The sequence below is a fragment of the Sardina pilchardus genome, chromosome 18 (assembly GCF_963854185.1).
Source record: "Sardina pilchardus chromosome 18, fSarPil1.1, whole genome shotgun sequence".
In the NCBI taxonomy this organism is placed as follows: domain Eukaryota; kingdom Metazoa; phylum Chordata; class Actinopteri; order Clupeiformes; family Clupeidae; genus Sardina; species Sardina pilchardus.
The window spans coordinates 21,065,956-21,079,768 of NC_085011.1; the positions used below are offsets into that span (position 1 = coordinate 21,065,956).

General features: G+C 41.0%; 1 protein-coding gene across 1 annotated transcript; it reads left to right on the forward strand.

Annotated features, from left to right (window-relative positions):
- The first annotated feature begins 857 nt into the window (after positions 1-857).
- On the forward strand, positions 858-11,820 carry tsnax (translin-associated factor X). Its single transcript, XM_062519860.1, has 6 exons — positions 858-1,166; positions 1,379-1,489; positions 1,787-1,901; positions 1,992-2,122; positions 8,620-8,741; positions 11,064-11,820. The coding sequence occupies exons 1-6, from the start codon at positions 1,151-1,153 to the stop codon at positions 11,442-11,444; spliced, it is 876 nt and encodes a 291-aa protein (XP_062375844.1). The 5' UTR covers positions 858-1,150; the 3' UTR covers positions 11,445-11,820.
- The last annotated feature ends 1,993 nt before the right edge of the window (positions 11,821-13,813 follow it).

Consider the following 13,813-nt stretch of genomic DNA (forward strand, 5'->3'; position numbering starts at 1 on the left):
CTGTACACCTGCAGTGATGTTGCACGATTGGGCAAATCAACATAACATAGTGTACCATCACCGCCCCCTGTGGATTTACTAAAAACTCGCACCAGCCTCTTGAGGCTTGTGCAGCACTGCAGACGGGCATTCATTCAGGGATCCATGAAGAGGCACGGGGCGGCACGTACACATTTGGCAGGATTCCTCAGTGGAACGGTTCCTGGAGAAGCAAGTAGTAATCTGATATGTGTAATCAAGAGGGAATGCGCCCTCTAAAACATGGAACGTTACCATACTGCAAAATGTTTTACTCTACAGACCAGCGATAATTTTGCATCAAATACCGTTGGACCTTTTATTTTAAGCCATTAATTTACACATGTTTTAGGCTTATGCCTATCAGTTATAGACGAAGAGAAATCGAAAACACCTAATTCAAGCATTTTATTCTCATCGATAGCCTACCACAACGTTATGATATCCATTTATTTATTCATTTATTGGGGTGGTGGTGGTCGTGGGGGCTTTAAATAATAGTAATACTCATTATTATCATTATTCTATCCCTTAAGGCAATTTAAGATGCCTATGTCACTTGTTGAAACTCCTATAGGCCTATTAGCCTATTATTGTATAGCTGCACGCCACACATTTTTGAATGATAAGCTACTGTGGGAGTTAGCATATCTAACCATTTAAGTTTAAACAGTCATCCCCTAAATGTTGTAGCCCTACGTTATTCAATAAGGCTCAACTTTTGTGAATTGTTTGCAGGGAGTAGTTGAAAAATACATTTCCCAAAATGCACTAGGCTACTCTTTACGCATTTATATGGCGCAAGTCCTAGAAATGAAGGGTATCTGTTATACATGCCAGTGCTGAAACTAGATAGACGTTTTTCGACTCTTGAGTACGCAATACTATTGCAAATATATATATATATATCTCCCCCTATTTCCGGATTAAGAAATTCATCCCTGTGTGAATTAATATTTGTGTACAAGACATTGCCGCGATCTATGCACATCCATAGCCTACTGACGTTACGTAGGCGACAGCAAACGAAGAACCCCACGCCGAATTGTTGTCGTCTTTTAAATCTGCTTTTTTGTTGTTGGAGGCATTGGAAGCTTGTTATTATCTAGTGGCACAGGGATACAATCAAGTCATGAGTAAAAGAGAAGGTAAGTTGTCGGTGTCTTCTTCACAAGACTTTTACACGCATTTAGCCTAGGCTACACATCTCCTAAATGCGCTCACGTTTGTTGGCTTGCTTGCAGCATTGCATGTTTACAGTGGTTGTATAGCTACAATGTAACATGCTATTCCAGATTTCTTTGTATTTATTTTCCCATTGTCGTACTGAACTGAGTCAAATAATCTTTGTTCTCATCAGGGGAAGGATGTCCCCGCAAAAAGAAAGCCGATGGTACACAGATTCAGAAGAACGATCAACGTGAAACTTCCAGCATTAATCCATCATCAGCTGTGCTGTGTTCTTTCAAAGGTAAAGGCCCTGTCCTGTCACCCTGCCTTACGGTGGGCCAAGATCGTTATTCAGCAGAGATACCCAATCCTAATCCTTGTCCAATCATGCTGCGTAACTTCTTTGGCGTCAAAGAGTTCACGCCATTTGTCTAACACTGGACAAGCGTTGAGGGGTACAGAAACACTGGGATTTGAATAGTTTGATCATAAAATGCGTAGAATGTTCTTGTTAAAAAGGTCTTGCCTGGTCTTATCTTTGGACTCAGTTTGATACTTATGCATAGGCTCATTTGTTTATCTTTCCTCTTCATGTCAGCGTTTCAGCAGGAGCTTGACACTAAACATGACAAGTATGAGCGACTGGTCAAGATAAGTCGTGACATCACAATTGAAAGCAAGAGGACTATATTTTTGCTTCACAGAGTTACCAGGTAAAAAAATATATACTGCATATATCCATCCACACTACTTTATAGGAGATGATTATTTTATAAACAATGGAAATGTTATGATATCCCCAGTGTTCCAAATGTGGAGGAAGTGTTGGAAGAAGCTGATGGGAAGCTGGACAGTGTGAGGCAGAAGATTGGGCAGATTGCTGAGGAGCTGAGAGGAGAAGACTTGTATCAGTTCCACAGAGCTTTCACCCCTGGTGAGTGAGTGCACAAACACAAGCCACTGCTGGGCCTCCTTTGTGCACTATACATATACCAGCATTCATTGTAACACTGTTGGCATGATTGCAGCGATGCCAAGTTAAGGTTGTGATCACTAATTAGAAGACCATACGCTGAAAGGCTTCTACCAGAGATTCTTGAGTGCTCAGTTCCGAAATCATTAGTTTGCCCTGATAATACTTGGATTCAGGTGGGGTAATGGCAAGATCAGTGCTTTTTAACTATGTGCTATATACTATGCCTTGAATTTGGAAGAAAATTCCCCAAAAATGCCCTACACCAGATGGAACAGATTTTTCTGCGAAGACAATGGTTTTCAGGGACAAGCTGAAAACCAATCAAACATTGCACAATGCGGGGGACACAACAACAACTTTGGATGGCTGCCGTTGCAAATGTGTCGCATGTTGTACATTGGATTGGTCGAGGCCTCCTTTTTGGTATAACATGCTGCCAGTAGCCTTAGTGCCCAACAAAAAGTTCAACAAAATCACCTAGAAAGCTATTTTTTTGCACAAGAAACATCATCAACAGAGCAGCCTTCGCTGACATAGTCAGGCTGTCATCTGTGTTTTCGTTGCATTAGGCCCACAATACCTAGCCTAGCCCCACCCTAGGTCTTCTTTTGGAATGATCTAGTCTGGAACACCATAGTTCATAACCATTTCCCTCTGACGAAAAAAAAAAATGCAGAAATGTATTTACAGCAAAGATACAGTAGACACGCATGTATTGTTTCCCGACTGTTGATACTGTTTATTGTCAGTTTGTAAAGTTCAGGCGAACTACGAAGTAATGTTAGGAATCTCTGATCAATGTGATTGGTAAGGCTGGACCAATGATTTCAAAGTTGGTGCCCGTCATGATGCAAGTGTTGGAAACAAATCCCAATTATGAGTCCCCAGACTCTCAGACTACACGCATCACACTCTGTGGGTAGGACACCATGGTGGAGAAATATTGCCAATAAATCGTAACGTTTTCTGCAAACTGCGTTTCACTCTTCCTCGAAAACATTTTCAATGTCAAAATGCACCAACACCATGTTGCATGCAAGGATGAGACCTTTTTTGGTTCACTCAATCTCCACCACGTAGCCAATCTAACTTTATTTACTACAGGGAAGCGCAGGCGAGAGACAAAGAGAGTAGCAGATCCAGCTGGCTTGTCATTGTGTATCTCCTTTGTAATATAATAAACTTTTAAAAGGAAATCATGAAGCTATAACACCACAAAGCAACTTGCTTAGGGCACTGAATTGGCCAGCAGTGGCACTGCTGGTTGCCATTTATTTGAATTATATAGACATGTTTTGGCCATGCAGGTATTGCACATGTACATCATGACTAATTCAAAGTTTAGTCTGGCATGACATTGCTTCTGCTCAGAGTGCATAATAAGCAATTGATGCTTAGTGCATTTACTAATAATAATTTTGAGATTTTTCGGGTAGCGTTAATTCAGTGTAATGGAATGGGGAGATGGGACTGGAAGCTTACAGTAGAAACATATTTAAATGGACCCTATGACTGTTGCTGGTTATTCAGCATAAAAACACACCTGCGGAACTCTTGAGGAAATGCGCAATACCCCATTTGTGATCATAGTCTACTTCAGTGAGAAATCATTTATAGCCGATCTGAACATAAAATCTTTGCACACCAGGTTTTTCTTTTAGATATTATAAAACAAGCCACATCTGTTTGAATGCAATTAGCTGGTATGTCATATCAGAGAAATTTGTTGCAGTCGTTACATTAAAGCTCTCTCAGCCTGCAGGTTCACACAATTAACGCACAGATTGGGTCTGTTTCCCCCTCATAAGAGGACCAAACCCTCCTCTGTTTTCTTTTTCATAATGAACTGATATGGGAGTCATTTTCTGAGAGCACCCATTCCACGTATACACCATGCAAATCCATCATAGAGCTGATAGAATGGGACTGAAACAACTATAGATAAAGTCCCCTTGGTACCCTATCAGCACTTCTGCACTCTGCAGTGGAGACACAAGGTCTGTTGTGTTTCTGAGGAAGCCATCAAGGAGGGAGGGGGCTAAGCGTTTTAGCTGATAGCCAGCTGGTGGGAAGTGGTTTTTAGATTATGGTCCCAGGGAATTCACTGATTCATCCCTTGCGACGTGACCAGTGGCACTTCCTATCAATTAGGTTTTTTTTAATGGATTTTATTTTGTCATCTTTATTAGATTGTGTGGGAGAACTATTATGTGTACCCTCTCACACGAAAGCTGATAAAAAAAACCCAGCCGGGTTGGAAGGCAGCAAGTTTAATGGTGTTGTTTTTGTGACAGTGCCATTACGGATATTGCAGGGCTAAATTTGACAATAATTGCCACTGATATGGGAAGCTTTGAAGAGCGCACCAGACAGCCGATAAACCACTTTTTATGGTGTAGTGTGATCACTGCAGGTTCAAACACTGAGGGTTTTTTTCCCCTCTTTGGGTCAAGATAAGCCGAGCCATTGTTTAACACATGAAAATGTGCATGCATGGACATGCGACATGTGTTTTGGATGTTGCTGCTTCAGCTGTGTGGTGGTGCTTCTTTTTGTGTAGAAAGTTGGCCATCAAATGAGGTTAATTTCACAGAACACAGTGATTTTGTATAGGTAGTTACTCATTTTTAAATGTGCCATACATTTTCTTTAGTTACAGGTGTATATTGTTTGGAAAGGTTACTAAACTACATTTGTGTGCGCGGTCTTGAAATGTTGCAGAAAAAGTCAGAACAAAGGTAACCCTAATATTGCAACTCTGTATTTTTTACTCTAGTCATAGCAGGTGTGTTAGATATTGGCAAGTCATTGCAGTCTTTGCAGTTAGTGCTGCTGCAGCCTTTAAATACCTGACTGACACGTACGATGGTGATCTGATGAGTAATGTCCACTGTCCAGTGGTAGCCAATGGACAGTGACTCTTTTTTTTAAAACCATATTTACTGAACAGACAGGTCTTATCAGGTTGAAAACAGACATGCTGTGCACTTTATACGATGAGCCTTTTCAAATGAACGAATAGGGGGGAAAAAGGTGCTACAGAACCAAAAATCATTCGCCTGCATGCTTCACATATGGCACCCCTAAATGGTTCTTTAAACCATTTTGAAGGACTCATCAAAGAAACTTTGGCCTTGCTCTCTGCTACCCCTCGTTTCCATAGAGCCCACCTATCTATAAATTACAGGTGTGTGCGTGTGTGCGCCGCATATCTGTCGAACCATTAGTCTGATTGATTTCAAACTTGACCGGTGTCTTGCTACAGGCACGAGTAAGTGCCCAGTTTTACATTGTTTGGTACGTAATGCAAAATGTATTATTGAATATATCAGTAAACAAAGCACACGTTGACTTTCTCTGCTTTATCGCTGTACTGTATCCACTCCCCCTCTCACGGCACAACACAGGACCAGAGACACAGAGGGTAAGCGGAATTTTGGCAGCACTGAATCAGGGCTTAGGAAAGGTCAAGATGCAAGATGTCAAACATGATAATCATCCAAACATCAGCAATAGCGATTCCCTGTATGCAGTTTGCTTGCATAAAATGATTCTGCAGATTTTGCAATAACACGGCAACAAACACGGGTATGCAGTGGCTATTCAAAATGACGTAAAAATGATGTGCAATAAACTGCAGGCTACTTGACTTGAGAGTTTGAATAAACAAACATCAATTCTGTGTGCAAGGCTAATGGTCCCAAATGTAATTGTGTAAATGTACTTTTCAGAATGCCACATAGCTAGACAACGAGTGGCAGACAGAGCGACATGTCACTTATGCTATCAAAGGCTTTTTTGAGTCACATCGATGTAAATCTCATATTATAATGCATCTTTCTACAAAGTGGTGTGTCTTCTACATCATTAAATTATGCATAGGCTAAACAGGCTATAGCATATATGCTTATGTTGTTTCAGTCAGCTACAGACGAGGGGTGGCAGACAGAGCGTGATGTCACTTATAGGCTGCCTACCAGAGATTGTTAAGTCCTCTCTTTGCAAATGAAATTCCAAACGATGATGCATCATTCCACAAAATCGTTTGTCTTCTCTAGCAGGAAGTTATTCAATAAGCTTAACAATAAACATATAGTCTTATCAGCTGTTATGCTTATGTCATTTTGATCTGTAAAAATGACACTTGCAGCCATGCCTAAATTTAATTATAGGCTTATACGTTATAATATAACATTCAGTATTCATTATTGAATACTTAGCTGCAATTATATTTTCCCCTATCATCCTATTTTTAAAGCAGGCATCCCTGAAGTTGGGCTATGGATTTTTCTACAGTACTGGCATGTTTGACACCACTGCACTAGTAACGTATTAATGATGCGTATTAAGAACATTGCTTTATGCAACTGAGGCTACCTGTCATGGGGACAAACTGGCTTTGTGTTACAGATTGGGCGCAGTTCTGTAACAGTCTCTTCTTGAGGGACATTTTAACGTGTTGTTTTACCTACTTTGCTTTCTAGGCCTCTGCCACTCAAAGCCACACATTCAGTCAACCTGAATAATGGGGTGACGCTATGCTAAGGACACAGCAATCCAGCAATGAGTTGCGTGTCTGGACCAAACACAACACCACCAGCCATTGGAAATAGAGAGTGTTGAGAGGCATTGTTCAGATAGCAAGCACAAAAAGAATTGCTGTGACAGTTGGGTCGACAGGACATAGAGGTCAACTAGTGGTCAGCATTTGGCAGGAGCTCCTTTTTGGACTTTTCTATTTACCCAGCCAAGCAATGCCAGGCGCCAACAGCATAATGACAGCTGACTTTATCAGTGCCCAGCCTGAATGTTGGCATCAGGGACCCTGTGTGTGTGGTGGACAGGACTGCTCGCTGACCACGTTTCCGCACGCACCAAATGTAACCTCTCCAGAGAGAAGGAAAGAGATATGATTAGCCGATCTGTTCATGGAAGGCGAGGGTGAGGGGGAAATAACTAATCCTTCATTTTTAGCTCAAAGTGGTGGAATATCTTCCACTGGCACGGTGGCTGATGATTTCAAAAGATAAATCTCGTTAGGGGACAGAGGTGGTCTCTTGGCCACTGCCCAGCTGGGTATTGAGGAAGGATTATAGCTTGCTTGGTGGTATCTGTGTCTTCCAAATGACAAGAATTTGACACAAAATATTCTTATTTTTCCAGTGTTAAACTAGTCTTCGAATAAGCTAGGGAAAGAATGATAGCGCAAGTCAGATAGTCACCAATAAAGTTGCCTCGATTAATGTTATAGTGTCCTATATATATATATATATATGCAATATATATATATATATATATATATATATATATATATATATTGTCTATATCTATATAGTGTCCTTCATTTTAGGATACCATCATCAATTTAGTTTTGTGTGAGGTGTGTGTGTGTGGTTTTGTGTCATATCCCTGTCCATGTTTATGGCTTGATCAGTTGGTCCTTACCAGTATGTTTCGTTGGGTGAGGTGGAACAGCAGTAGAATCACCACCTGACTATTGGTCGATTTGATTCCAGTATCTCCTGTCTATGTTGCTTCGGATGCAAGCATCTGCTAAATATCCGGCAGTTTAGTTTACTTTTCCATTTATAGAGCTCAGGGCTGTGTACAAACACCAGAGTTGTTTTATTGCACAGAATGCACACACTAAAAATACAGACTGCAAGGAGCTATTTGCTTAAATTGACTAAAAAAAGAGAGTGTATTGAACCTCTAGGTTGTTGGTGACCTAAAACATTGATATAACACTAGCCCTGTTTTGTATGCAAGGTTATTTAATAAACTCCTATGATCCCATTCTAGTCACCCCTGTTTAATGACTCTCTGTAGGAATGTGAGTCTTGTTTGGATAGATGTGTGTTTGGTTAAGTAAACCTCCAAAGAGATGCGTGTGCTGAAGGATGCCGCTGTATCCTCTTTGATAATCTTATCACTTTTCCTGTTAGGAGAGCCGAACCCAAGGCTCATATGTATATAGCTTTGAAGTCAACAGCAGCATGAGATTGTTGTTGCTGTTTGGTCTCCCAAAGTCATTGAGCATAAAGGCAGACAGTGAGGGAATGAGTGAGTGTTTTACTCTTGTGTAAACTGTATTAGCTGGAGTTGGCCTTTGATGTTAATTGCAGCTGTTAAAAGTCAACCACGGACTTTTAGACTTTCTAGTTATTTGGGTATTGCGCAAGGAAATATTGACCTCTGTCTAATCTGGTGACTTGTGCATGAAATCTTTTGCCATGTGGCATGATAGAAAGCTGCAGCTTTTTGTTTCAACTTACTTAGATCATTCCTGAAGAAGATATGTCTGCTTCTCAAATCAAGTGCATGTGCTGTTTGTGTCTTCAGAAGGTTTCAATGGAATAATTAACAATACCTTCTTCCAATTCCAAAAAGCTACAGGCTGTTTTAATGTGTGTTGTGAGCTGTATATTCAGGTATCGTATTCACATCCTTTGCAGGTATTCAGGAGTACGTGGAGGCCGTATCTTTCCAGCACTTCATAAGGCATCGCACCCTCATCAGTCTGGAGGAGATCAATGCACGGCTGGTGTTCATGAGGGGCGAGAAGACAGATGCCAAGGTATCCCTCCCGTACAAGTCTACCACGTAACACCACGCAGAACTCCCAATCTGTCTGTAGCTAAACGTAAAACCTCATATTTGCTTCAGCAGTTCAGCAATAATATATAGCAGAGAGTAATTATAGTTACTATGTGCAATTATAGGTAATATGTGCAGGACAAACTTTGGTCAGTGCATGGAGACCTATGCTGAGTTTTAGTCATTAATGAAGTTGTCCCTCTGCATCAATTTTGTTCTTTGTGTTATTCATTACTGTCTTTTCCTCACCCACACGTGGACTTCCAGCGTTTTGCTTTATTCTCCTCCGTGCCTGTATATAAATTATATAAATTATATAAAATCAGTACATTTACTGAGCCTTTTTCTGACCCTCTTTTTCTGACCCTCGCAGTCTTTCTCCTTCCTTCTCCGTCTGTCTTTCCGTCTGTTTACTTCCGAAATAAAGTGACTACGTTTTTTAAAGCACTTGCACCCTGCTTATCAGATGGGCACCAACGGCTATCTCTGCTTTCTATTTTGAGCGCGAGACGATGAGCTACTGCACGCTGCACTGGCAAGATTTTTTGAGGAGAACTGCCGTTAGGCTCCTGGCCAAACAGCCTGGGGTATATTTTTGGATTCTACGTGCTTACTGTAACGGGGGCACCAACATCTTTTTTTATGTTGTTGTTTGTTTTGGTTATGTGGTGTAGATGTAATCTCAAGGTAGATTTCTCTATGAAATGCCTATGAAAAGGCTTTCGTTTCAGGTTGTAACTGTTGCATTGGCAATACAGACCAATTGAATCCATAATGCTAGTAATGATAATATGCCTTGATGAATATATGTATGTCTTTTAATTAACCATAAAGTTAGGCATGCATTGTACCCTTTTTTCTCTTTTTGGTTGTCATTTATTTTTTGAGCTACTTTTCTGTTCCCTCACAGTACTTCTGCATTCCCTCCCAATAGTGTTGCATTCCGTGAGACATCGCATAAGACAAAATCACAACTTTGACCATTTCGGGCCTCCATAGACATAGTTTTTTAATTGCATTGCATAACTAGAAAAGCACTCCGAGAGCGCAAACCTCCGCAAAGCAAAAACATAACGGCCTCCTGGATCACTCCCAAAATGTAATATTTTCTTCCTTGGGTCATTTCAGACCTTCCCTGAAAATGTCATCGAAATCAATCCAGAACTTTTTGAGTTATTTTGCAAACAAACAAACAAACAATCAGACAGACAGACAAACAAACAAACCCCGATGAAAACATAACCTCCTTGGCGAAGGTAATAATCTGAATACATCCACAACCACTGAGTATATCTTTCATTTGTCTTATAATGTAATTCAAAAGATTTCCAGTGTGTACAAATTTAAATAAGGCTTTACAAAAGAATGCCTTTGCCACCACCCCACCAAAACTTTGAAATGATTTCTGAAGTGTTAGTGTTACACATTTATGCTGTTTTATTAGCTTTCACAAATGTTTAACTGTGGCTGGCAGACAGTAGTCTGGCTATCACCATACTAAGCTCAATCTTTTAAGTTGTAAGAGGGGTGTCACTTGCGCTCAAGCCTTTTTTTTGTGCACCACAATAAACTAAGTTCTTAAGTAATCTGAGTGCTCCGGTCATCTCTGGGTTTAGTCTCTTTGAAGTAGCCCAGCCAGCGTCTCTCAATCTTTTAGTATGGGGAGTGTGCACTTAATTTCTACTGCACAAGAGGCATGCTCTCTCACGGTAGGGGCGGGACTGTCGAGCTCTATTGGCATCGTTCAAATGACTCCGTGTGATTGGATCCAAAGGTTGTGGACAGGAAGCAGGGGAGATAGATGTGCAGGTTTCCAGCCTGAGCTGCCAGGCGAAATCCAGATTCGCCGGCAGGTCAGGCAGAGTTGACCCAGTCTAGGCAGACAGTACATTAAGGTGGAAATGTGTGCTTTAATTGTGTAACCCTGAGTGAAGAACAGAAGCAGCCAAACATTTTTTAAATAAAATATCTTAGTGTATTTGTAGTACTTCCAGTTTCTGTTGTTTCGTAAGCTCATCATCACAATGACTTTTTTTCAACACAACACAACACAACACAACACAACACAACACAACACAACACAACACAACACAACACAACACAACACAACACAACACAACACAACACAACACAACACAACACAACACAACACAACACAACACAACACAACACAACACAACACAACACAACACAACACAACACAACACAACACAACACAACACAACACAACACAACACAACACAACACAACACAACACCACACCACACCACACCCATCCGTTGTCCTCTTTCTTCTCTCTCAGAGTGACGAGGAGGTGGCCGTGCGGCAGGAGCCGGCCGTGCTGACCTTCCAGGTGACCCCCACGGACTACCTGCTGGGCGTGGCCGACCTGACGGGCGAGCTGATGCGCATGTGCATCAGCAGCGTGGGCAACGGCGACATGGACACGCCCTTCCAGCTGGGCGGCTTCCTGCGCGAGGTGCACGACGGCTTCGCCTACATCGGCAACACGGGCCCGTACGAGGTGTCCAAGAAGCTGCACACGCTCCGACAGAGCCTGGCCAAGGTGGAGGACGCCTGCTACACCCTGCGAGTGCGCGGCTCCGAGATCCCCAAGCACATGCTGGCCGACGTCTTCTCCAGCCGGGCCGTGCTCCTGGACCAAGATGAGGGCATGGCTTAGCAGAGTGCCTGCCTGTGCTTCCCTTCTCGTGCTAATTTCGTTACGTTCTGCATGGGATGAGTATTCAAGCATGTTTTCCTTATGTCTAGCCATGTGGTGTTGTTTTTTTTTTTTTTGTAGTTATTTTGTTTTGGGGTGTGTGGGGGCGTTGTGGGGTCTCTACAAGCTTGATGCAATCTCTAGTTCGATGAGGAAATGTTGTTGGCTTTGTTGAAAAGTGTATTGTTTGCTTGTTGCAAACTGCTATTTCATAATGATGTAAATGTGATTTATGTTGTTCAGTTTATTGGTTTACATATTTGCATTGGAATGCAGCATTGATATGATCTTCAATGTATATGACTTTTTAATTAAACTTTTTTTGTTACAAACTGTACTGTTTTTTTGTTGTTTGTTTGTTTTTGAGGGTGCTAAGGTGTTTGTGGAAGTATGCGAGAGTTTAGGCTACATGTGTATTTCTGTCCTGTTTATTCTTCTGCATTCTCTATCTGAAAAGTTCAGATTTCTTTTAAAATAGCATTTTTTTTATCAGGATCCTACAGGGTTTTGCCTACAAATCGATATTTCGGATATTTCAATCGAAATAATTTGATTAACGTATATTATGTGTGGAGAACGTTCCCTCACCATTGTTATCTCATTTTTGAGAGACGTGCTGTTTAGAGGGTTTCGCATGTGAACTCTTCTGTTCTCTCTCTGATAATCTCAGGTAGACGCTTCAATTGTCCTCGACCGTTCCAGTTGTTGCTGTTGGATACGTCTGACTTGAGAGGGAGGTACGTGCTTGGCTGTTGGCATGTTGTGAGTACCACACATACCAGTCCACCCAGGAGAGTGGCGCTGCCCGGATGCCCTCCCTATCCCTGCTAGAGGGCATGACCATGTCTGTCTATCTACCAACATGGCATGATTCAATTTCATAATAAGGATCTACAGTAGAATACATTTATTTCTAAATAGGAAATCGTTTATGTAATTGATTATCCAATTGCTCAGACTTTGGGTGCTGGAGCTGTGACTTAAATTCTCCATTTACTTTTTAAAATATTTTCTCTATACATATACAATATTACACTTACTGCGTATATTGCAATAATTTTATTGAGGAACTAGACTTTGGATTAAAGTAACAATCTCTGATTTCCTAAGACTGTGACATTATTTAGGCTACATTTTGATGGAGTTGCTGTGCAGCTATCAATATAGTGCATAAAGTTATAAATATAATATGATCCACATTCCATAACACACTGTGGATTGTGATTTTGAGATTATCAAAGCATGGAACTGGACTGCTCCAGACTTGGGGCTGTGGGAACGTGCGCACAGAAGGATCGCTAAGAATTCTCTCCAGCACAGAGATGTTTTTTGTAATTTAAGACAAAGCACACAACTGGAGAGCTGAGCTCCGGGTCTGAGCGCCACAGCGTGTGAATGCAAGCATTTTCAAGCGGGAACAACACCCTCTCTGTCTGGCGGGTCGTGCTTTCTCAGATGCCAGCTGCTGGACTTTTCAGGGCCATCAGTGAATCAACATTTTGAGTTGGTGTGTGTTTTTTTAAAGCGATTATATGTATCTCTGACTATATTTGTTTAATATTGTTATGATTAACAAAGTGTGAAAAGTTAAACAAATTCTGAATATCTTTCCTGTGTGTAAGCATGAGAGAGATGAAGAGAGAATGATTTGTCAGAGTTTGCCACCTAGTGGACAAAAGTGGTGGTTGATTTTTTTTAGTTCAACCACATGACAAGACATAGCATTACATGTCAGACACAATGGATGATGATAATGTATAACTTAATGTATGCACGAGAGGGGAGCACACTCAACAAAAACAATGCATTTAGTCTGTAAGCACTAATATACTACATTAATATGTATTAGTAGTAAAATATTACTCTGAATATAAAAATATTGATCTATAAGAACTTAGATGCAACAAGATAACATTCTATATACCTGTCTGATATAGTATATATACTTATGATGTCAGTGGAGCTGGATAAGGGTTGAACTAAACTATATCACATCACATTAAAAATGCACTATTTGGACAAAAGTTTTGGGACACTTAACTGCTAGATAACTTAATTCATATGTTTCATGTAGACCGGACCATTGCCACCGGTGTATAAAATCAAGCACCTACTCTAGTCATGAAGTCTGCGTTCACAATTTGTGACAGAATGGGACATTCTGAAGAGCTCTGCTGGTACTGTCATAAAGCAAGGTCCATAAAGACTTGGTGGGGTGAGTTTGGTGTGGATGAACTCACAAATGCTTGTTAGGATGGATTGGGCAAAAATGCATGCTCAAAAGTCTTGTGGAAAGCCACAGAAGAAGCTGTTGTATTAGTCTAGCTATC

Excerpts from the sequence above, each read along its gene's own strand:
- tsnax (XM_062519860.1), top strand. Across the intron at positions 2,123-8,619 it reads CCACAGAGCTTTCACCCCTG|GTATTCAGGAGTACGTGGAG; the intron begins GTGAGTGAGTGC and ends CATCCTTTGCAG. Across the intron at positions 8,742-11,063 it reads GCGAGAAGACAGATGCCAAG|AGTGACGAGGAGGTGGCCGT; the intron begins GTATCCCTCCCG and ends CTTCTCTCTCAG.